The 24050-nt window shown below is 48.9% G+C and overlaps 1 protein-coding gene across 9 annotated transcripts in view; it reads left to right on the forward strand.

The window, feature by feature from the left end:
* WDR59 (WD repeat domain 59) overlaps nt 1-24050 on the forward strand; it is an 86207-nt gene that overhangs the window by 25488 nt on the left and 36669 nt on the right. For all 9 annotated transcript variants that reach the window (XR_012657277.1, XM_075073718.1, XM_075073720.1 and 6 more), the window contains 10 exons: nt 225-310; nt 1245-1325; nt 2967-3004; nt 7663-7751; nt 8233-8349; nt 8710-8787; nt 10267-10423; nt 16681-16760; nt 18587-18719; nt 23008-23132. Coding sequence is in view for 8 of the 9 variants with exons in the window: in XM_075073718.1 (XP_074929819.1) it covers nt 225-310; nt 1245-1325; nt 2967-3004; nt 7663-7751; nt 8233-8349; nt 8710-8787; nt 10267-10423; nt 16681-16760; nt 18587-18719; nt 23008-23132 (984 nt within the window). In the remaining variant the exon portion in view is untranslated. The remainder of the gene's footprint in view (nt 1-224; nt 311-1244; nt 1326-2966; nt 3005-7662; nt 7752-8232; nt 8350-8709; nt 8788-10266; nt 10424-16680; nt 16761-18586; nt 18720-23007; nt 23133-24050) is intronic.

Raw genomic sequence — 24050 nt, forward strand, 5'->3', positions numbered from 1 at the left:
ACACACACACACACACACAACAGACAGTCACTTACCCCAAGGGTGCTGTATTTGCTCCTCCTTCACCTGGAGAACTCCCTTGCAAAACTCCCTGTTAGCAGCCCCTGGTTGCAAAGTCACCAGTAACATACCGTTCCAATCGCAGGGACCCCGAACGTGACAGATCTGGAGCCCTGTACTGCTCCGTAGGCCTCCACCACCTCATTTCGTCCATTTAATTTCAGAGCAACCAGCGAGTTGACCTGTATAAATGGAAAGATGGTAACGGGGAAGTTGGCACGTCACTGCAAGGGCACACGCGTGTGATCAGGTATGAGAATGAGAAACCCAGCGTCGCTCTGAGGCACTGTTAGGAAAATCACAGGGCTGGCCTCATAGCTGGTGTACATTGAAGTGTAGTTATCACAGCTCCTTTGCTTGGAGAAATTCAGACTATTTTTACCCACTTCCTTAGCCCGTGCTGCCACCACCCCACTGGGAGAAGGCATCTGATTTAAAGACAGACCACCCTTCCATGGCTGCAGCATGCACATCTAGTTCAAATTAGTCTCTGGTGGCTTTACAATTTCCCATGGCAGTTCTCCTAAAGAACAGCAGCCACCATCAGGGAAACAGACAGCAGTGGGGCTATTAAACTCAATCCCACCTGCGACTTGGACTGAGGCCAGATATAGGGCCAGGCTGTCCTTAAGGGCTAAGTTGGTTGCACATTGCAGTAGTACATGGGGAAGCTCTGGAGTCTGATGCATGCCAGCGGGTGGGCCTGGGATTGTCACAGGACTAATGCTTTCATGCTGAGTTGGGGACAGAGTGAAGAAAGCATTTCTCTTTTGCATGTGGATTGTGAAGATTAATTGCAGCCCTTCAGAAAGTTGCCAGCCTTCTCTGGCTGAGAGCTGTGTTTGTGTCACACATACGGCTGTGATGCACCTGGCAAAATGGAGGGCTGGGGCTAAGAAATGCCTGGCAATCTGGGGTTTGCTGCTAAAATATCCCCTCTCTTTGTGGGACTGTGGGCAGAAGTAGTAGCTATAAGGCAAAGTGTGGCGAGGATTGTTTACTTAAAGGAATAAGGTAGGTCTTGCTTTTATTCATGAAGTCTTTAGGAAATCTTAATGCAAATACTGTGGGTTGTTATGGAAAGGTGTGAAGGTTTGCTTTATGAACTGCAGAAAAGAGAAATGCCAACAGTGTGGTATGTGTGTAACTGACAATTGTGTTCTCCTCTGGTTTTGGATTTACAGTGATTTAGACTGGGCGGTGTTTGAGCCAGATCTGCTGGTCACCAGTTCTGTTGACACGTACATCTATGTTTGGGATATAAAGTAAGAACAAGAGCCTCCACTTTTACGATGTGGGAAGATTACAGGGCTTCTCTTTTTGGTGGCTGGCAGCTTGGAGGGAAAAGTGCTCTCGTACTCTTTCAGCTGTGCTTGCAGAAGCCAGAAGCAATTCCCTTAATCTCAAAGGCTCCCGTCCTTCAAGCAGATTCCAGGGCCACCCAGAGGATTCAGAGAGCCTGGGGCAGGGCTGGGTCTTCAGCGGCAACTCAGTGGCGGGTCCCTCTCGGAGGGAAGGGCCTGCCACTGAATTGCCGCCGCTGAATGAAGCAGCGGCGGTACAGCAGCCTAAGCACCACCGATTGCAACTTTTTTTTTTCCCTCCCCCCCAACTTGCGGCACTTGTACTCACTGGACAGCGCTCTGAGGCTTCAGCAGCAGTTCAGCGGCGGGTCCTTCACTTGCTCCGAGTCTTTTGCTGCACTGAAGGACCCGCCGCTGAAGACCCGGAGCGAGTGAAGGACCTGCCGCTGAAGTGCTGCTGAAAACCCAGAGCAGCTCGCAGGGTCCCGGGGCAAATTGCTCCACTTACCCCACCCCACTCCACCCCCGGGGTGGCCCTGGCAGATTCAGAATCTGCACAGTTGTGCTGTTCTATAAGGTTATGTCATGGTCTCATACTGAACAGGAAAAGGCACTGATTTTTTTTTCCCCCAAAATCTTTCCATCAACACTTATTTAATAGAAAACTGCCTTTTTTTTCCCCCTTGTGGAGAAAGAAAAAACTATTTTTGTCAAAAACCTTCAGGTTTTCAACAGCCTGAAAAATTGCAAAGAAAACTTTAAAAAATTTAATTTGTTTTTATTTACAGTATTTCATTAGAATGGAGCATTTCTTGACCAGTTCCATCTAAGAGTGAGTTAAAGTCCTAAGGTGGGAGTGTCCGCTGCTATGAGTTGTCACAGTGTTGCACTGACTTACACCAGCTCAGTAGCTGGCCCCTCGGGACTGCCCAGCTTTATTAATTCCTCCTGATTTTATTATTATAGCCTGGAGACTGATAAGTTGTCTTTACTCTGAGGCTGTGATTTGCTGTGAATTGGGACCATCAAATGCTTTGGTAAACTGTTGGCAAGTTGTCTAATTTTACTGTAGCTTCTTCGTATACTGCTGAATCTTCTTTGGAAATCTTGTAATGTCCACCGGTAACACACAAGAATGGGAGTAGATGTCCTTATACCTCTCACAATAGCCACATGCCAGGGAGCATAGTTTTTCTTCCCCCCCCTACCCTATCACAAAGACTCTGCTACAAAGCTCCCAGGTCTGCCTATAGTCTTAGAATCATAGGACTGGAAGGGACCTTGAGAGGTCATCTAGTCTGGTCCCCTGCATTCAAGGCAGGACTAAGTATTATGTTTAATCTTAATGCTTTACATGTTAAAGCACAGGTTCAAATCATGATCCTTCTCTGGCTGGTGCCCCCTTCCAGTAGACTTGTTTGAGCTCAGACACGTTTGTATCACATCTGCCTCCTGGTTAAAAAAAACAACTCCTCAGAGATAAATAAGATCCAGGAGCCGGTAATAAGTTCAATTTTCCATTAGAAAGGACCTCCCAGGGGAGACGGGGTTGTCCCATCTCAGGAGAGATGAGGGACTCATACTGGTAATGTTGTGTTTCAGAGATACCAGGAAACCTACAGTCTCGCTCTCTGCAGTTGGTAAGTACTTGTTCCTGTCATAGGCATAACTTCTGCATGCATTGTCATATGCCTCTGCTATTCCATCCTCCCTGCTCACTCGGGTTTTCTTCTGCATTCAGACCCCAGGCATGAAAACACTAGCGTAGGTGACTGTCCCACACAGCAGCACCCTGGGCAGTGACTGTTCCTTGGAGGTCCAAAGGCTCTTTTCATAGATGCTGTTTAGAGCAGAATTGAGGTACATGAAGAGGAGAGGCCTCCTTGGGTTGCACGCTGCCATTTTCCAGTGCCAGAATCACCACTAGGGCCAAGAGTCACAGCGGTTTGGGGCAGAGCAGTATTGAGTGAGTGGGCTGGATGCTGGCTGACTGGCCTGCACCCATTGAGCAGCTGCGAATCAGCTTGAAGAAGGAGCACCTGGGGTGCAGTGAGGAAGTAGCGTGGCAGCTAGCTGGGGGCAGGGGAGGGCGTTGTCGAGCTGGCTGGCTGGAACGAAGGAGGAGGACTGGCCTTAGCAGATAAATGAGCTATGCAGAGTGGTTGAAAGCACAGAGAGGGCAAGGGTGATAAGAGGGAGGGGTCTGGGCCCTCTCTCACCTTGACTGTGATTATGCCTCAAGCACACACCTGCTCCATATGCAGGAGGCACTATGGTGCTGTGCTCATTTGTTCCTGTTCTGAGAGCTCCATATACGTGCATGTCTCATGCTGGCAGGCTTGCTAGGGACTCTGTGTCTTGTAGCAAGGCTGACTATGACAAAAGGGGAGGAACTAAAGCATGAGAGCTGAGTTCTAGTCCTGCCTCTTCCACTGACTTTATCCCAGTCTCCTCCTCCCCATAATATTTACTCCCATCCAGCTGGGCTTGGGAGACTGAATGAATAGTTGGAAAGCTCTTTGAGATCCTTGGGTACAGGACGCTGTGGGGGTGCTAGGACATCTGCTCTGAAAGTGGGGTGCTAAGCTGTGTGGCATTTGTGTGATTCAAACGTACAGAGCCTTGTTCCTTCCTCCTCACCCTGTCGCATGTGTCTGTTCTCTCTAAACCATGCCCCTCTTTCCTAATACAATTTTTCTGTGTCCTCTTATACTTGACTGAACCAGTTGAGAAACTATAAAGTGTATCCTAGGGGTGTCACTGCAATGCTGCTGACTTCCCTCCCTCAGTCCAGTTACTGAGAGAGGGGTTCTGGGCCAGGTACATTAACATGCAGTATCATGCTTCCCTGCAGCATCTTAAACCAGCTGGGGATCTGAAAGGATGCCATGGGTGTTCTTCTTTGGGTTACACATCATGCTCTCGTCAAGGCAATCGGCTAACACTCCTTTTGCTGGACAGGCTCTTGTCAGGGACCCCAGCAATGTTAATCTCCACCTGTCATCCTTAAGGGGAAGACCTAATAGGTTCTGTGAATGAGTTACTGCAGATGGACAACACTAGAATGAAGACAGAGGAAGACAGAGCACAGATGAGCAAACGTGAAAGTGTCCTTATGGGTTTCTTCTGCCCCACTAATTTGTGTGTGTGTGTGTGTGTGTGTGAGAGAGAGAGAGAATCAGCCTTGCTAACGGCCCTTTAGGGTCTGTACCAGCAGCAGCCTTACTCACAGGCCATGAATTCGCAATGCTACAGAAATGCAGAGGACCTCTTCACGCACAGCAGCCTCCTGTTTTATGTCTCTGTTTGGAAGAGGGTAGAAGTTTGACAGGTTGTTTTCTAATCCTTTTGAAAGGAGTTTCAAACTAAATCAGAGAGAAGAGAACCTCAAGTAGCTTTATATAACTCCATTAACATCTGACCCTTCCATGTCAACGCTAGCTCATTATTTTTCTATTAAAAACTGGGAACCAGAAGCAGAAGGGAGATTGTGCAAAGTACAAAATGATGGGGTCTGAATTAGTTGTTACCACTCAAGAAAGAGATCTTCGAGTCATTGTGGACGGTTCTCTGAAAACATCCACTCAATGTGCAGTGGCAGTTAAAAAAGCTAATGGAATGTTAGGAACCATTAGGAAAGGAATAGATAGTAAGACAGAAAATATCAAAATGCCATATATAAAGCCATAGTACACCCACGCCTTGAATAAGCATTCAGTTCTGGTTGCCCCATCTAAAAAATGGTATTTTAGACTTGGAAAAGATACAGAAAAGGACAATACACATGATGGGGGTATGGAACAGCTTCCATACGAGAAGAGATTAAAAAGACTGGGACTGTTCAGCTTGGAAAAGAGACGAGTAAGGGGGGGTATGATAGAGTTCTATAAAATAATGAATGGTGTGGAGAAAGCAAATAAGGAAGTGTTGAGCTACATGAAAGGGTAAACAAGAACCAGGGGTCACCTAAGGAAATGAATAGGCAGCAGGTTTAAAACAAATAAAAGGAAGTACTTCTCCAGAAAACGCACAGTCAATCTGTGGAACTCGTTGCCAGGGGATGTTGTGAAGGTCAAAAGCATAACTAAATTCTAAAAAGAAGTAGGTAAGTTTGTGGAAGATAGGTCCAACAATGGCTGTTAGTCAGGCTCTGGATGTCCCTAAGCCTCTGACTGCCAGGTGCTGGGACTGGACAATAGGGAATGCATCACTTGATAATTGCCCTCTTCTGTTCATCCCCCCTGAAGTATCTGGCACCGGCCACTGTCAGATGACAAGTTACTGGGCTAGATAGACCATTGGTCTGACCCAGTATGGCTGTTCTTATGTTCTAAAAAAATGTCTGTTTAAGTTCTGGTCCCCTATCTTTAGGCAGATCTCAAGAGAGCCATATATTTATATATGGGGACAGGGAGGTGGGCTACAGAAGGAAAGATCTGCCCCTTAGTCTAGTTACCATCTTGTTTGACCCTTATTTTTTTATGTCTCTTATGATTTGAGGTGAGCAACCATTTTCATCCATCAAGCATGGGCTTTGTATGCCGGAGCCCTGACACAGCAGAACTGTGTGTGGCTGCTGCAACAGCTTTCTTCCTAGAGATGACACATCCTCTATGTCTGTGAACATTTGCTGAGCAGCAGGCTTTGCAGCTAACTGAGTTCCTAAGTATTGGCAGAGCTGAGAAACACAGTGGAGCTGTACGCTGCATCCGTTGTCCCTACCCCTTAGCAAAATGTATTGTCTCTGACCTGCCCTTACCTTGGAGAACGTAGATCCCCAAAACTTGTCTTGAGCCTTGGCTTCTCTGAGGGTCCCACACACAAATTTTACCTCAGAGTTAAGGCTTCTGAAGTGCATTTCCTGTCAGTCTCTAACAATCCAAGAGTTCTGGCCAACACGAACATCCACTACAACCTTAGCTCATCTCCTGACACCCAGAGACCCTTGGACTCCCCACCTCCATGATGAACTCCCCTTCACTTCCAACAATGAGCCACTTGCAGCGCACACATCCAGCATCTCGCTCACATGCAAATGCTCAGCCTTCACTCCAATCTCAGCAAGATTAAAGCCCTGGATGTTAGTGATAGGCGAGTAATGTTAAAATCTCTATAGTGCATTACTGATGCGGGTGAGAGTGGGGGAACGAGTTAATCACAGGGCACCAGGGAGCAGGCAGAGGAAGCGGGTTGGTGCTAAAGTGGTGAGAGATGCAGAGTTTGTAGCTCCCACACAGAGGCAGTTGCTCCCTGTGACAAGCTGATAGTGGCTGGAGGTTCGAAAAAACATCTTTTGACTTGTAAATGGAGCACATTGGATCTGAGCTCCTTGAGACACATGTATGGAGCACCCAAAGCCGGGGTTAGCATCTTTCCGAAGGAGAGCTGTCCTTCAACTTTGCTGCTACGTTCCCGTGAAATGTCTCACTGCGGTCTTTCATGCTCGCTCCTGGCACGTCTCTTTTCTTATAACAGTGCGGGACTCGCATCTGCAGTGCCTCCTGCTGGTCACTGGGAATTAGCTTTCCAGCCTTGGACTGCCCTCTGCAGGCCGGTGTCCCACTGCTGCTGGGCCCCTGCATCCCTCCCTGGACTCCGGTGCCCCGTTATCTGGGGTACTGCCCCCGGCAGTAACCCCTCAGTCTCGGGGTCTCCCCTCCTTGGGGAGCCCTTATCCCCACCTCGCCTCAGTCGTAGGCTACTGCCAGTCACCAACTAGCCCCCACTCCCTGAGGCAGACTGCAGTATAAGTCACTCATCACAGGCAAGGTTGGGTTTGGACCTGCTGCTTCTGCCTAGCCGTGGGCTGTCCCCGGCAGCCCCACTACCTGTTTGCCCTTCTGCTAAGTCGCAGCCTGGGGCTTTCCAGGCTGGAGCTCCCCAGCTCCTCTGCCTTTCCCCAGCCCTGGTCCACTCGATTACTCTGCTCAGGTCCCTGCAGCCAGATCCATCTCCCTATACAGCTAGAGAGAGACTGATGAGCTCCTGGCTCCCAGCCTCATATATAGGACCAGCTGAGGTCTGATTGGAGCATGGCCAAGCTGCGGCTGCTTCCCCAATCAGTCTAGCAGCTGCTTTCCCCTGCAGCAGCCCTTTCCCAGGGCTGTCTTTAAACCCCTCAGGGCAGGAACCCCACTACACCTCTTAATTGTATGTCCTGTGCAGATCATGAGTGGTCTGAGATGCTGTGGGTCTACCCTACCTTTCACATCCACTTCTTGTCTTGTTGGCCCACCTGAGTTTTAAGCTATTTGAAGATGCTGTTCACTGACCCTGTTCTGCTCTGCTCTTTCTGCAGCTGGAGCCTCCCAGGTCAAATGGAACAAGAAAAACGTCAACTGTTTAGCAACCAGCCATGATGGGGATGTCCGTATCTGGGACAAGCGGGTGAGTTCCTGTTAGTCTTTGAGTGGCCTCTGCATGTTCCCATACGTGGCATGGGCGCCATGCCAGTCCCACATTATTTCTCCTTACTTCTTTGTTTTCCATCCCTCTGAATGATCAGTTTAAGGTTAGCGTGGTGCCAGTGGAGTCTGAGATTTGAAGGACTGTATAATTGGCCTCCCTCTCTCTGAAAACATACCCCTTAGCACCTTGCTTTTGGCTTCTTGATGGATACTAGTCACATCAAATATAAAGCGCCCCCTTACCCAGTGCACTGATGTATTTGACTCCTATGGAACTTTACCACTGCTCTTCACAGTAACTTTTCTGTAGCCTACAAGCCATTGTTTATCTTTCTTTCTGGCTGGTGACCTCTACTGAGTGTGTGTGTGGGGCAAAGCGCCTTCTTTACCCGGCAGGGTCGGGCCAGATTTCTTGCTCCTAAGAATTAGCCTGGTGAGAACTAAAAAGCCTCTGATTGCAGAAACCCAGCACTGCAGTGGAGTACTTGGCAGCGCATCTCTCTAAAATCCATGGCCTGGATTGGCATCCAGATAACGAGTACATCCTGGCCACTTCCAGCCAGGACAATTCCGTCAGGGTAAGTGCCCAGGGCTCTCGGAGGGAATGTACCAGTGCCATCCTACGGGCCTGACCCAGCTGCCACTGAAATCACTGGACATCCGTCCATTGACTTCTGTGGGAACTAGATCTGGTATTAAACATCACCCGTTATGGCAAGTCTTGTGAGGGTCAGTGCACGCGTGATGCCCCGAGTCACTGTGTCTGAAGCTGATAGCCCCTCCACCCTTTGGGGCCAACTCAGCTCCATTAGTGCAACGATGTCTATAATGACACTGTGGAGCACCTGCCGTGTGTCTGGTGCTTTGTTGGAGCTGAGTTACACAGAAAATCCCCCCTGAGAGCGAAGCTCACTGGCTTGTTTTCTGTTCTGTTGAAGTTCTGGGATTACCGTCAGCCTCGGAAGTATCTCAATATACTCCCCTGCCAGGTTCCAGTCTGGAAGGCTAGATACACGGTGAGTGTGAACACCTGTCCCTCTGCCCCATAGCCTTGCTAGAGTATGGGATGGCCAAGGGAAATTACCTAGCGAGGCATTGCTGAAGGGGCTCTCCCTGGGAATCATTACCACTGTTTTTTGCCATTGGCTTTTATTAATCTGACTTTAAAACCTCAGTTTTGAGTGGGAGAAGCATCTTCCATGAGAACCAGGCTCATGGAGGGGGGTGCCTAATAATGTGAAACTTGGCTCTTTCCCAGACAACTGTAGCAGAGACCCACATACATGGGGCTTGCAGCTGGTGTCTAAAACCTAAAGAAGGCTCAGCAGTTCCTTATACCCTCTCTCTGCACTGTCACTAACTTACCTTGCACAGATGGAGACAACGTGCTAAGAGTGGCACTATAGCAGCCTGTCCATGTCGCTTTCACAATTTCTACTAAGAGATTTTATCACTTGGGTCTTGTCTATGAGGGCTTTTTAACAATGCCTATGTATTTTAATGGGCTGTCGCAGTTTTGTGTAGCTAAGAAGGCACTAACATGCTGTCTTTCTGTGGCATGAGGTCCAAGGCTTTTAAAGCACAAGTTGTTCCTCAGCTTTGTGTATGTCTACACCCAAAACATGAAAACCCCGGCAGTGGATCATAGAGCCCAGGTCAACTGACTCGGGCTCACGGTGCGGGGGCGTAGAAGTTCCCGCTTGGGCTGGAGCCCAGGCTCAAACCCAGCAAGGCGGGAGGTCTCGGAGCCTGGACTCCAGCCTGAGCGGAAATGTCGACACTGCTGTTCTTAGCCCAGTAGCGCAAACCCAAGTCAGTTGACCCGGGTTCTGAAACTCGTTGCCGCAGGGGTTTTTTTGCATATGGCTTTTAACACCTAGCCATTCAGCATCAGGTTGTACTCACTGTCTTCTCCAGACATCAGAATGAGACTTTCATCACCTCTCCCTCCCTTCGGCCCTGTACCATGCCCGGTGTGTGTGCGCAATAGATAGTTGTAATTCAGTACTCCATTGCAGCGTCAGGACCCTAAATAACTGCTAGTGTACGAGACCCAAGAGCAACACTTACCCATCCATGTTGATTTTACAGGCTGAACCAAACAGCAGAGAGCAGCAGGAATGGTGGGTGAAGAGGGAGTGCTAAAATCCCTCTTGCTGGTGCTCGGTGGAGTTAGTAAGACGCAGAAGGAAATGGCTGGTTTTAAATGAGCTGTGGTGAATGCCTCTTTCAAGCATGGTGCATCCCTCTCCTTTCAGGGCATGTTGAGTCCTCTTGCATGGTAACCCCTTTCGAAAGCTTCTCATTGTAGGATTGGCTCCTGAGCCCCAACATCCTCCTTGAAGTCAGCCTGTGGCAGTGCCAGGACGTGCCCTTAGTTGTGAATGGGAAGGTGTTGGAAAGTACAATCAGGGCAATACGGGGGAAATGAGAGCTGTCAGGTTAACCGTTGTCCAGCTGAGCAGCCCCTCTCTGGATGTGCTTCTCTCCCCCAGCCTTTCAGCAATGGGCTGGTGACCGTGATGGTTCCCCAGCTGCGGCGAGAGAACAGCCTTCTCCTTTGGAACACCTTTGACCTGAACACGCCGGTTCACACCTTCGTGGGACATGACGATGTGGTGCTGGAGTTCCAGTGGAGAAAGCAGAAAGAAGGTGGGCGCAGGACTGCGACTGCTGATCTCATGCAGCTGCCATTGGTGCATGGTGGCGGCTGGAGTCTGCTTTGCGGCTGCCGTACTCAAGCAATTGCCTTTCTGCTCTTGCCACTACTTGAATTAGCCTCTATCTGCTTTCCAGGCCCCACAGAGCATAGTTTATTGGTAAATGTCCTGTTGCATGAGGCCATGCAAACCATTCCCAGGCTAACAGAGCCAATCGATATGAGTGCAGAGTGGGTCAACAGTGACTCTCTCATTTCCCACCATCCGTCGGTCTGTGTTTAAATGGATTTTTCAAAATAAATTGTACAATAAGATTGTTGCATAAAGTGAAGGAAAAAAAATCAAAACTGTGAGTGAACCCCTCCAAGCTTCACCGTTTATTGCACGGAAAAAGCAAGTCCACAAATATCAGGGGCATCCCATGCAATAGAAGCTGCGTTTTCAGTAGTACCCACGTACTCAATACACCAGCCAAGAGAGGTGGAGCCGGGGAAAGAGAACCCTCCTGCCAAATTTCAGACTCAAGTCACTCATTTTCAAATATAGAAAACCCCACAAAAAGGTCAGATAACTAAACAGAGCAATGAGAGAGCACACAGGGCTTTAACCTGCACAACTCTCTTGCTGTAACCACAGGCCCCTGCTCTTTGATTCACACCCAGGGTCTTATGGTACCACTGCCCTCTTTGGGTGCAGGGCATGGACTTTATATCTGTCATGCCATTTTGTTTGCCTTGCTCAGTGATGAAGGTGGCAGCACTGGTGCAAACCACCTATCTACACAGATTTAACCAGGACTAATTTCTTCTCCAGAGCAGGTCCCCAGGCTCCCCTCCGAATCGTTTAATGGAATTTTTGTAATGGCACTTAGGCAACTTCTTCCTTTGGTTTTGCTCAGAGGGATAGGTGTTTGGCTGTTCTCTTCCCGTTGAACCTGTGTGTTGACCAGTAAGCAGTGTGGCCTAATGGCTAGAATACTGGCCTGGGACTCAGGAAACCTGGGTTCTTATCCTTTGCTCTGCCACTGGCCTACTGGGCAAGTCACCTCCCTCTCTGTGCCTTGGTTTCCCTTTCTGTACAATGTGGATAATGACACTGACCTCCTTGGTAACATACTTGAAGATCTACTGAAAAGAGCTATGCAAAGGCTGGTGTTATATGTTTGATTATTAACTTCATACTGTGTCTGCATGCGCTCGTAACCTCACAGAGGCTGGGGCTGCAGACAAAGGTATACCGGCTTAACTGAAGGTGTTGTTTAAACTGATTTAATTAAATTGGGGGACCTTAGTGCGTGGACACTCTTATGTAGGTTTAAACCTGGTCTTTCCTGATCAGGGTATGTCTACACTACAGGATTATTCCAATTTTACAGAAATCAGTTTTTGGAAACAGATTGTATAAAGTCGAGTGCACGCAGCCACACTAAGCACATTAATTCAGCCGTGTGCATCCATGTACCAAGGCTAGCATCGACTTCCGGAGCGTTGCACTGTGGATAGCTATCCCATAGTTCCCGCAGTCTCCCCCACCCATTGGAATTGTGGGTTGAGATCCCAATGCACAATGGGGCCCAAAATTTGTTGTGGGTGGTTATGGGTAAATGTCGTCGGTCAATCCTCCCTCCATGAAAGCAACAGCAGAAAATCATTTTGCGCCCTTTTCCCTGAATTGCCCAGGCAGACACCATAGCATGGCAACCATGGAGCCCATTCAGCCTTTTGTCACTGTCACCATATGTCTACTGGATGCTGCTGACAGACGCGGTACTGCAGCGCTACACAGCAGCATCCCCTGGCCTTTTGCATGTTAGCAAAGACGGCTACCAGCCCTACTGTACCATCTGCTGCTGTCATGGGTCTCCTGGCTGGCCTCGGTGAGGTCGGTCAGGGGCGCCTGGACAAAAATGGGAATGACTCCCCAGGTCATTCTCTTCTTTAAAGTTTTGTCTAAAGGGAGAGTCAGTCCTGTCTAGACTATCAGGCAAGCCTACTAAAGAACCAGAGAGGCAAACAGCCACTCCGGGTCAGAGCCCCAGACACCCCGCAGAAATGATGAGCTGCATGTCATTATAGGGGGTGCCCCTGCAACAACCCCACCCATTGCTTCCCTCCTCCCCCACTCCTCCTGGGCTACCATGGCAGTTATCCATGGCTGGCGCTTCCATTAGGCGACCCTAGGCGGTTGCCTAGGGCACCAGGATTCGGGGGGCGGCATTTTGTGCGCTCCCCACGGGGCGCGCGGGAGCTTCCAGTTCCAGTCCTGTTGCGCTGCCGAAGAAGGATCTTCTGCCGATGTGTCGCGGAAAACAGTGGCAGGCAATTGAGCAGCTCAATGACTGCCGCTGTCACCTGTGGCATTTCGGCAGAGGGTCCTTCTTCGGCGGCACAATGGGAATGGAACCGGAAGCTCCTGTGTGCCCCGTGGGGAGCGCACAAAATGTTGCCCCCCGAATTCTGCCTAGGGCGCCAGAAACTCTGGTGCCGCTCCTGCAGTTATCCCCCCATTTGTGTGATGAAGTAATGAATGCATGAATAAGGAACAACACTGACTATCGCCTCTGCAAGCAGAGATCGAAGGGGGGAGGGGAGGGCGGTTGGCTTACGGTGAAGTAGAGTGAACCACCATTCTGCACTGGTAAAATACAAAATGTCCCAGGATATGTATGTTGGGGGACAGTTCTAAACGGCAGCTTAATTTTTTTATTTGCAGCAAAATGTAGAGGTCTAAGTATCTGATTGTGAGCCCTGGTAGCAAGGAGTAGGCTGAGGTAGGCGCGACCGCGCGGTGCTGCTGACTGGGGGAGCAACCTGAGGCAGAACCCTCCAGCTGCCATGATATTCCAGGCAGGACTGACTCTCCATTAGACAAAACTTAAAGAAGAGAATGACCTGGAGTCATTCCCTTTTTTTGCCCAGGCGCCCCCGGCCGACCTCAACGAGGCCAGCCAGGAGCACCCACGGGACGACAATGATGGATACCAGTCCTACTGTACCATCTGCCCTCTGCAAGGCAAGGCAAGGGGATGCTGCTGTGTAGTGCTGCAGCACCGCGTCTGCCAGCAGCATTCAGTAGACATATGGTGAGAAACAATTTTTTTCCCTTTGCTTTCACGGGGGGTGGTGTGTGTGTGCGTGTGTGTGTGATGACATATACCCTGAACCAGCCAAGAATTCAAATAGTTTTTGGAGAGTGCGGTAACTGTGGGATAGCTACAGTCGTCAGTCGCCCCTCCCTCCGTGAGCATCCATTTGATTCTTTGGCTTTCTGGTACGCTCGTCTCATCCTTAAGTTTCACGCAGCACTGTGTTGAGTCCCTGTTGAGGCCTCTGTTCATCATAGCCTTGGAGATTTTTTCAAATGTTTTGGCATTTCGTCTTTTGGAACGGTGTTCTGATAGGAAGAGATTCCAAATTCTCCCCATACAAGAGTCCATCAGATTCAGATCTGCCGTCCCACAGTCCATGCTGGAGCTTCTTTTTTGATTTCTGGGACTGACCGCATGTCACACCTGTGTGCTTGATCAGCGCCTCCATCCTGGGCAAAAACAGGCGACATGAAATTCCAAGTGCAGGGCTTTTCCTGTCTACCTGTCCAGTGCGCCGATCAGAGAATCGCTGTCCGGAGCGGTCACAATGGTGCTGTGTGATAGCTCCTGCGGGCCCAATACCGTCGAATGCGGCCATACTAACCCTAAATTTCCAAAAATGGCAATATCCGATTTTCAGTGCCTCATTCCCCTCGTTCGGTGGCCCGAGGAGTCACACTGATATCGATATTAAGAGCCTTTTTAGATTCGAACTTCCTATAAGGGGCTTCTGTTGTGGTGGCACAGGGTCGCCAGGGGTCTATATTCTCGGGTCCTTTTTCTCTAACTGGTTTGCTAAACTTCGAGATATGAATAATAGCGACATTACCTTTTTCTGGTATGTTGGATATTGTATTTTAGATATGCCCAGATATACTGAGAAGATATCGCCCTCTACTTTCATTTTCCACAACCACGTCCAAGTGTGGGGTGTTATTTATGCCAGCCCAGTTGGCAGTTGTGGGTGCAATGAAGTATGATTTTGACCCCGCAGGCCCACCTATATTATTTAAAATGGTTCGCTCAGTTTTAACGAAGATGGCGCGGCACAGAAATGCTTTCACTAGCTCGAAGGTGTTCAGCTCTAGCTGGGTGCTAGCCAAATTTTTATGTTATTACCTTTAATGAAAGCTTAATTTTCCAACCCATAATTATCAGGTCACAAGAACTTAGTGTTACAGTGGGCTCTTGGTGCAACCCAACAAGATAAGATAGCCACCGCACAGAAATACAAAGATATGTGGTGCATAACACGCCCCTAGGCACAAGGGACAATCCCTGTGGTGGCATTTTATAATTTGTCTAGACTTCGTGCATGCTGCAGAGAAAGCACAACTGTGAACGTTTTTGGGTATAGCAAAGAAATATTTCCTATTCTGTCTCACTGTTACTGAAACAGAGGAGGTCTTACTTTAAGAGATACTTGGGTTGGCAAGACTCTATGAAGTATTGGACAGTCGTCTCTGACTTCATTGTGGGACTTGGGTCGACCGCCTCTCAAAAAGTTAACTGAGAAGCCCTCAATGATAACTGACTGTAATGGAGGCAGTGAAACCCCAATTCCCTGGTATTATTACGCGTGGCTGTTGCAATTAGTCCAAGCCTCTGGCTGTGCATCCTCCCGTGTGCTGTTGCAATGTTCGCAACACTAGAGCTTTTGTTCCATCGTAAGATGCTTCCGTGCCACAGTTGCTGCCATGCACTCTGTTTTCACTGTCTGCCTCTTCCTCGTTGTTATTGGGCCCTCCGTACAAGTTTTCATGTTTAATCGCAACCGAGCTTCCAGCGCCGTGCTAACAGGACAATACCAAGGGCTACTCCTACACATCGATAAAACAGGATTTCTTCCTCACCAACTTATACCCTCCTGAGCCTTCTACTTGACCGTGTCGGCAGACGGTACTAGTCAATCCCCTTCTCTGACGGCGAGGTGCGGAAGCCGGCGTTGGATTTTTTTCCTTCTCTTGGTGCAGATGTGCACAACCTCCTTTAGTTGTCTCCTCCTGCAGCGAGCACTCCGACATCGTTCAAAGTCAAATGTCAAATTGGCCATTCTTAGGTGAATCACAATTAGACACCAGTACTAGAGATCCTTGGTCACCAACTCCTCTCTTGCTGCTACCGCCTATAACTGTTAAACTTTCGTCTAGAGGGATAAATGTACAAGGTTTTAGATCCATATCGTGTTGGTAGGATGACATTTGTCAAAGTACACCTTTGAATATTTTGTGTTCTCCCTTGTGTTTCTGTTTTATTTTTTGTGTGCTTTTTCTACATTTAGGTTTATCATTATCACTTCATAGGCTTGGAATGTCGACCTCCCGATTGTGTTCATCTTAGTTTCCCAGTCCCCTAGCACTTCTATCACTTGGCTAGTGATCTGTGGGTCTCTCGTAGATCCTCTCACTTGACATTGACTCGTTTAGATCTTATCTGTCTCTCTCATAGAATCTTCGTTACATCGTATGGGACGCTCTCCCACAAGCTCTCCTGTGGGACCAACAGAATTATCTCGTGCATTAACTAACCTGGACGTTAGACGACTTGCAATTTAAACTCACAGGTGATTCTCGTGGTCCTCTTCTCTTGACCTCTGTAGCATTACAGCCTCAGGGCCTCCAGAGATTCCCAAAATCCTTGAGGGGAGTGAGGGGGAGCCAGGATTTGATATTCCAAATGTAGAAAAACTGTTGTGCTCTCTGCAGCATAAAGGAGATGTTACAGGTGAAAACCTTTTTTTTTTTTTTTTTTTTTTAATTCCTGTTTTGCAATTCACTTTTATGTTGTTATTTGCATTTTCAGCTACACAGCAGTGTGACACATTAAAAATAAGTGCCTCCTAGTAGATCTGATTCATTTCCCATGTGAAAACTTTCACTGCAAAATGTATTTTTCCCTGCATTGCAGTTTTCTCCTCTGTAACTCCAGCAGCATTCTTATCCCCATTTTACAGATGAGGAAACTGAGGCACAGAGTGGCACAGTGATTTGACTTGCTATGTGACCTTGGACAATATCAAAGGCAGGAACAGAACCCAGGAGTTCTGACACCCAGTCCAGCGTCCTATCTACTGGACCTAGCTACTTGGTTCAGTCCACTTGTATCATAAATAGTTAAGTCTGTTTTCTGTTACTGCTAGAAATTATTTTCTCTTCTTTTAGGCTCCAAGGACTACCAGCTGGTCACGTGGTCTCGTGACCAGACTCTGCGGATGTGGCGGGTTGACTCCCAGCTGCAGAGGGTATGCAAAGCGCTTTTGGCGTTGGACTGGGGACAGCATTTTGAAGTGCTAAATTTACCGTTGTTTACTTATATGAAGTGCAACTGACTGCACAAGCTCAGGCACAAGGTCTCTAGGTGCCATCCAGCCTTCTTACTCACAGCTCATCTCAGCCCCCACAGGGTGTGTTCTACACTGCACCCTTCTTTCAGCAGCATGGAGTGTACACACACAGTCCCCCAGCACAGGTACAGATAGCAGAGTATACAGTGAGACACAGCTTAGACCAGTACAGACATACCGGGCTGAGTACATACCGCACATGGTTCTCTACTCACCATTCGCACTGCTATTTATACCCATGGTAGGAGGCCTACACATGTCTGAATGCTGCATGACTCTCCCGGGGCCCTTCCCCACCGTGGGGAAAGATGCTGGCACCGGGGAAAGGCTCTGATAGCTCCCCTGTGCTGGAGCTCTTTCCCTCCTTCAGGGAAAAACTCCAGCAGCGGGGAAACCTTTCCCCACTGCTGGAGCCTTTCACTCACATGTGGAGCTGTACACTAGTGTGGATGCAGTGTGCTTTCTCACTGCAGCGTATGGCTATCTGTATGCTACATGCCGCCAGGGTGTGTAGTGTAGATGGAGTCTAACTCTGACCTGTAATGTACAGCAGGCTGCACTGTGCTTCAGACAAATGTTTGCTAGCCAGGAGGTTTCCCACTGGACATACAGAATCACGAAGGCTTCACAGGAACAGCAAGACTGAGTCTTGCTGTAACAGCAGGTGCACTGTGAAGTGGTGTTGTCCAGTATCAGTGGGAAGGCTTACCAACTACCTCGAGCTAACTGCAGAATCTAAAACTCTCCAGCAGGCATTCCCTCTGCAGACCCCCTCGCACCTGGGCACAGATGGCTCAGTGCTGCAGGAACCCAACCCTCTGAGGGAGTCAAGGCTGAGACTATGTGCACCCTCTTCTGGTTTGGAATACTAGGTGCAAAGCTCTGACGAGGACGTTGGTCCCAGCTGGCCTCTCTTGCTTTCTGACTTGCGAGGCTAGCGGCTCTTCGACCCATCGTCTCCAGCCAGATCACACTGTGTCCCGTCACTCGTTAGCAGGCAGTTTTCCATGATTTCTATTAGTTTTCTTCTATGTCCAAACCTGTTGTTTGTATCCCAGGGAGATGCCCATGAGTAAGTCTGGTAGTTTGCCATGGCAACAACCTTGTTCAGTCATTACACATCTGGCTGTTCACCCTCTCCTGTGTCTTGTAAATCCAGGCTGGGAGTTCTCTGGGCCTGTTGGCTATTTGTCTGGGCATTGCCCAGCTCAGTTGGGTTGTGGCCCTTCATTTGGGGCTGCTAGTCCTGACCATAGTGTAAGTAACAATGGCAAAAATGCAAAGTCCTAAGACTGGCTTTAAAAAGCAAAGCATGTCATGGCATGTGATCTTCTAGCTCATACTGATCAGTCTGTCACGGGATGGCATTAGAAAAGTCACATCGCCTTAGAATAAAACTTGGCTAACCACTCATTAATCTATCCCCTACTTGCTTCATGGGCATGCACGCAGAGTCACGTTTGCAAGTGACGGGGGGAAATGTGGTTGAGCAGGCTGGGTGACAAAGGCCAGGCCTCTTCTCTGATGAAAAGCCATGTCTTTCATCACAGGGTACTGGCAGGAAAGCAGTGCCAGGGTCTTTGAGATGTGGCTGTTGTGCACACGCCCACCTGGCTAATTTAAGCTCCCTGGAGAGATGAGCTGCTGTATCGTTCTTCATGTATTTTGGGCTGCCTTTGTTTGATCCCTGTGACGCAGCACGTGGGTGTGCTTGTTCTTTTCAGCTGTGCGCTAATGATATCTTGGACGGGGTTGACGAACTCATTGATGGGATTGCCCTCCTGCCTGAGCCAGATAAGACCCTCCACACCCAGGACTCTGAACCCCATCATAGCTCTGGGCATGCAGACGAGGAAGGTGAGAGAAGTTCTTTTGCTATTTGAAACGGAAACCTTTTGGAGGTCTATCAGAAGCCTAACTCCCCAATCTGGACCTTAGCGTCCAAAATGTGGGTGCCTAGCATGAACCTCCTAGTTCATCACTATCATAAGCCTAACTCCCAAATCTGGACCTTAGCGTCCAAAATGTGGGTGCCTAGCATGAACCTCCAAGCTTAATTACCAGCTTGGATCTTATCTCGCTGCCACCAGACAAGAATTACAGCGCTTGCCTCGCTCTGGTCCCCCAAACTTTCCCTGGAGGTACCCCAAGACCCAGAAGCTCTGAGTCTTACCAGCAAGAGAAATAACCCACTTCCCTTCCCCCTCTCTCTCCCACCCAGACTTTCCTCTCTGGGCTAACCTGAGAGTATTGATGCAATCTCTTATCACAATACCAAGAAGCATGTCTCCTCTATTCCACAAAGAGACAAACCCCAAATACAAGGAAACAGAAATGAGAAAAATCCAGTTTCCTGATTGGTCCTCTGGTCAGGTGTTTGGTTCCCTTTGTTAACCCTTTACAGGTAAAAGAAACATTAACCCTTAGCTATCTATTTATGACAAGGTCATCTCTAAGCCAGTGGTTGTTCGTGCTCTAAGAGACAGACGCATGCCTGCTTAACCATCTTTGTGGGAGGGTGGCTGCCACAACCCTGGCGAGAAGGAGTCGTCCACCCGTGAAAGGAAAAAATACCCCCAAAAGCAAACTTGTTCTTTGTTTCTATTGTTAGTAGCATTGATTTGTATGGTGGCATCGCCCCGGGTCTTGGGCATGGATCAAGGCCCCATCATGCCAGGCCCTGGGCAAAGGCAGACCTAGAAAGGTGGTTCCTGCCCCATGGAGCCTACAATTGAAGTGTAAGACCAGAGACAGCAAGTGGATGCAGACAGATGTGGAGTCCAAGGAAGATGGTCAGCATGATGGGCAGTGGCTCGGCACACCGACTGGCTAGCCATTGGTATCCCATCCAAGGGGCATTCTAAGAAGGTATCCGAAGGAGGTGAATGAGGTGGCTTGTGGATGTTTGCTGGGAGTGTCTCCCATTCCCACGGGGCAGCATGAGAGGGCACAATGGCATTTTTCTGCATAGGAACAAATGAGCAGCTGAAGCAGGCGTCAGTGTCTCAGCAGCATATAAGTGGTGAAGCTAGGATGGGTTTAGACAATGACAAGCCCTGCAAGTGAAGACAAGGAATTGGTGTTTTCAGCAGAGAAGGGGCAGCCAGTGGAGGGACACTAAAGGAGGGGGTGATGTGACCAAAGTGACAGGCTAGGGAAAAGACCTGCGCAGCAGTGTTTTGAAGGATATAAGTGAGGGCAGGTTAGGGTTTGCCAAGGCCAGAGTGGAGGAGGTTGCAGCAGTTGAGATTAGGGGCAACACAGGCCTGGGTGAGAGATGTAGCTCTTTTTTGGAGCTCCCCTTTTCCTAGGCAGGCAGTCTAGAGTCCCAGCAATGGGTATTAAATAACCGGTTCTGTTTCCTTGCAGGCAGGGAAAATGGCAGGGTCCCAAAGCAGCAGGTCTGATTCTCCTTTTTGGCAAAGACCAAAACCCTTCTGGGAAACCTAGCAAAAGGGCAAATACAAACGCCTGTCCCCATGTCTCACCTCAGCCAGCTAACCCATGCAAAATGTATTAACAGGAGTATTGTAAGCAAGACACGAGAAGTAATTCTTCTGCTCTACTCCGTGCCGATTAGGCCTCAACTGGAGTATTGTATCCAGTTCTAGGTGCCACATTTCAGAAGAGATGTGAACGAACTGGAGAGAGTCCAGAGAAGAGCAACAAAAATGATTAAAGGTCTAGAAAGCAATGAGCTATGAGGGAAGATTGAAAAAATTGGGTTTGTTTAGTTTGGAGAAGAGAAGACTGAGTGGGGACATAAGTTTTCAAATACATAGAAGATTGTTACAAGGAGGAGAGAGAAAAATTGTTCTTCTTAACCTTTGAGGATAGGACAAGAAGCAATGGGCTTAAATTTAAGCAAGGGAGGTTTAGGTTGGACTTTAAGTACTGGAATAAATTGCCTAGGGAGGTTGTGGAATCTCCATCACTGGAGATTTTTAAGAGCAGGTTGGATAAACACCTGTCAGGGATGGTCTAGATAATATTTAGTCCTGCCTTGAGTGCAGAGATTGGACTAGATGACCTCTCGAGGTCCCTTCCAGTTCTATGATTCTGTGAAATATAGCACCTCTTGTCCTAGTCTGGAGCACCCTTAACGAGCCATGGCCATGGCTCTCTCCTCCTGACCTGGCAGCTCATGCGCTTTTATGTGCTCTCTTGTCTCTCCCCGCAACTAAGAGTTACCCCACGCCCAGCTGGGTTATGTTCACCCTGTCAAAATTGCTGCATCAGTTTCCATTTGATTTGAGTTTTTAAGCTTTCCTTTGGAGCTATGAGGGCTGTTTTGTTTTTTTTGTTTTGTTTTGTTTTAAGCAGAGAGTAGATTCTGCAATAAATGCTGTGGCCACAGGATCAAAAAACATGCGAGTCCTGGCTGTTCTGTTTGGCCCTTCCCAGCCTAAAACTGTTGTGAAGCATTGATGTGTGCAGATAAACACTTGCTGCTGTTCACTCCGACGCAGCTGCATTTCAGCAGTGGACGAAGCAATCCATATGTTAACATTTGTACAGTGTTTTGGATGCTTGAGGAGAACAATGCTCTGTAAATAAGACCCAAGCCCCCCTCCCTCAATATAAAACAATGTCCACAGTCTGTTTGACAATTCAAGGCCCTTAGGAATCCAGATGACTATGCAGGCTCTTGAGGATTACACACTAGTCCAACGGGGAGGCGGAAGAGAAGTCATCTCCCCTCCCAAACTTCCCATGCCAGGGAACCGCAGTGGTCATGTGTTAGAGGATTAGAGGAGTATCTTCTGTTCAGGAAATGATCACCTTCTTCCTTGAGAGCCACTGGCCTTTGTTGAATCCATTTCTCAGGCCCCTATTGCAAGGCATCTAAGCACTATAATAAAATACTAAATAGTAATTAACAGCTAAGAGACCCACCCAGCCAAATACAACAGCCAAAAATATCTGATCCGGAGGCTAATCCAAGAATTCTCATGGAAACCTCCCACAAAGGGAGCAGTTCTCAGCATGGGAAATGAAAGGGGGAATAGATGAAAAAAAATACCAGGGACAAGAATAGACTAGCAGAATTAACTAGGACTTGCCTCATGCCCTAAAAATAGCCTCCAGCAGAGATCTTGTGAAGGTCATTCCACAATCAAGGGCTGGCCATCATGTGGTACCTACCCTTGATGCGGTGCTGATTAAGTGTACAGTCGACCCAACTCAGACAACCTTAATGGTCAGGAAAGGCCACGGGAAGAAGTACACTAATATATGGCCAAAGCCTCTGAAACTCTCACCGAGTTTTGCCTTGCCCACGATTCCTGGTTTCCCATTATGTCACCTCAGTCATTTAAATGTCTTCTGGCCTTGCAAGGCTATTACTGGCCTTCAGAAAGAGCTACCTAGAGTGCTTACGGGCGTATAGCCTGGCCACCCTGCTGAGAGAATGAGTGAGGTGTAAGAGGTCATCTCCTTTCTAATGGACGAAGCCTGCTCTCTGTGGCTGCCTGCTGTGAGGATTGGCTGTCTCAGAATGGTGGCCAAGCTAGTGCCATCCTTGGAGAGCCAGGAGGCCCTAGCTCAGGAGAAGGGACTTTTCCTCCTATGTGCATGCTTTAGCTGTCGGACAGGCCACGTGAGCAGTAGAGCTGGCCGCTAGAAGTATGCGTTTAGATGTGCACACTTCACAGTGTGTCCTGAAGCCATCACACTTGATCTCTCTTGGAGCAGGTGCAGAGGTGACTACCAAAGCGCAGAGCCCTTGCTAGGAGCCAGGCGCTATAGTTCTGCTTCCCTCTGCTCTAGTAATATCATGTGGAAGGGTCTCTCTTGAGTAGGCAGGACCCAAGCAAGTTAGGCCTTTGTAGATTACAAAAAAAACAAGCCTTAAACTCCACCTGGAAAGCAGCGGGCAGCTGGCCATGTTTTGCAAAGGATGGGCTCTCCAGGGCCCCATCCAGCCTGTGGTTCTTCCCACTGGCTTCAGAAAGTGTTGTCCATCTGGCTCAGGGGCTGGGCCCAGCTCCCAGACAGCTAAGTGGTACCCAAGATCACATGCTCTTTGATGGGTGTTGTGTGCCGGTTGCCGTGGGCACCTTGTGCACCAGGAGATTGGCGGGTCCCCTGAAGCTTCTCTTTCACAGCCTGCCTCAGCCTGTTTGTTTTCCGTTTCTCCTGCCAGCTTTAAAGGAAGACTTCCAGAATGACCTCCTAGTGGGAAGAAAATCAGACCAGCTGGGCCTGCCACAGACACTGCAGCAGGAGTTTTCCCTGATCAACGTGCAGATCCGAAACGTCAATGTGGAGGTAGAGGGAAAATTTCCTCCTGCTGACAGCAGGGGACGTGGGCAGGACTAGATCGTCCAGTGTCTTGTGCTGTGGACGCTCTCCCAGCACTACGAGGCTGATTGCTTTAAACAACACTTATGTTGGGCTATGGATGCAGGACGTTCCCCAGGCCAATGGTAGGATAATCCTAGGTTACGGGTACAGGGGATGAGAGGTGCAGGTATTTCTAGGCCACAGATGCATGGGGTGGGGAGGTATTTCCCAGGCCACAGCTCCAGTCTCGCTGTAGCTGTTAAGTGGCAGACTGTGGAAATCTCTGCCTGGAAGGAAGTCGCTGCAAGAAGTTCCCCAGTGCTGACGTTCTCTGGTAGGGCGGTGGCTGGATCCCAGGTGGAGTGATTCCGAATGGCTTATTCCCCTGGGGATGGCCAGGGGCTGTAGCCCTGGAAGAGCGCTGGGAGCTCATTCTTTTGCTGGGAGGCAGTGTTGCCCCTCATGATGTTTTGTTAAGCATGAGGCACGAGGACTGGCCTGAGCTCAAGTTTAAAAGCTATGATTGGAAGCCCCTAATGAGAAGGAAGGCAGGGAGCCCTGGAGCTCTTTCTGCCTCACCTCTCCCGTCCCCCAGTTGGTGGTTCTGGAAGCAGCCGGGGAGAGCTTTGGGGTCCCTTTCTCCTACCTAGCAGGCCAGGTGCACTGAACTGGGTGAGTCCCAGAGACCAGCATCATTACTTGCATTATAGTGGAGCCTGGAGGCTACAACAGAAATCAAGGTCCCATTGTGCAAGGTGCTGTATGTGTGCATCTAATGAAAGACAGCCCTCATCCCAAAGAGTTTATCTTAATAGACAAGACAAAGGGCCGGAGGGGAAGCCGAGGCACAGAGTGACTTGCTTCAGGTCTCAGGTCAGTGGCAGAATCAGGAGTAGAGCCCAG

Source organism: Chelonoidis abingdonii, chromosome 19, assembly GCF_003597395.2.
Source record: "Chelonoidis abingdonii isolate Lonesome George chromosome 19, CheloAbing_2.0, whole genome shotgun sequence".
Lineage (NCBI taxonomy): Eukaryota > Metazoa > Chordata > Testudines > Testudinidae > Chelonoidis > Chelonoidis abingdonii.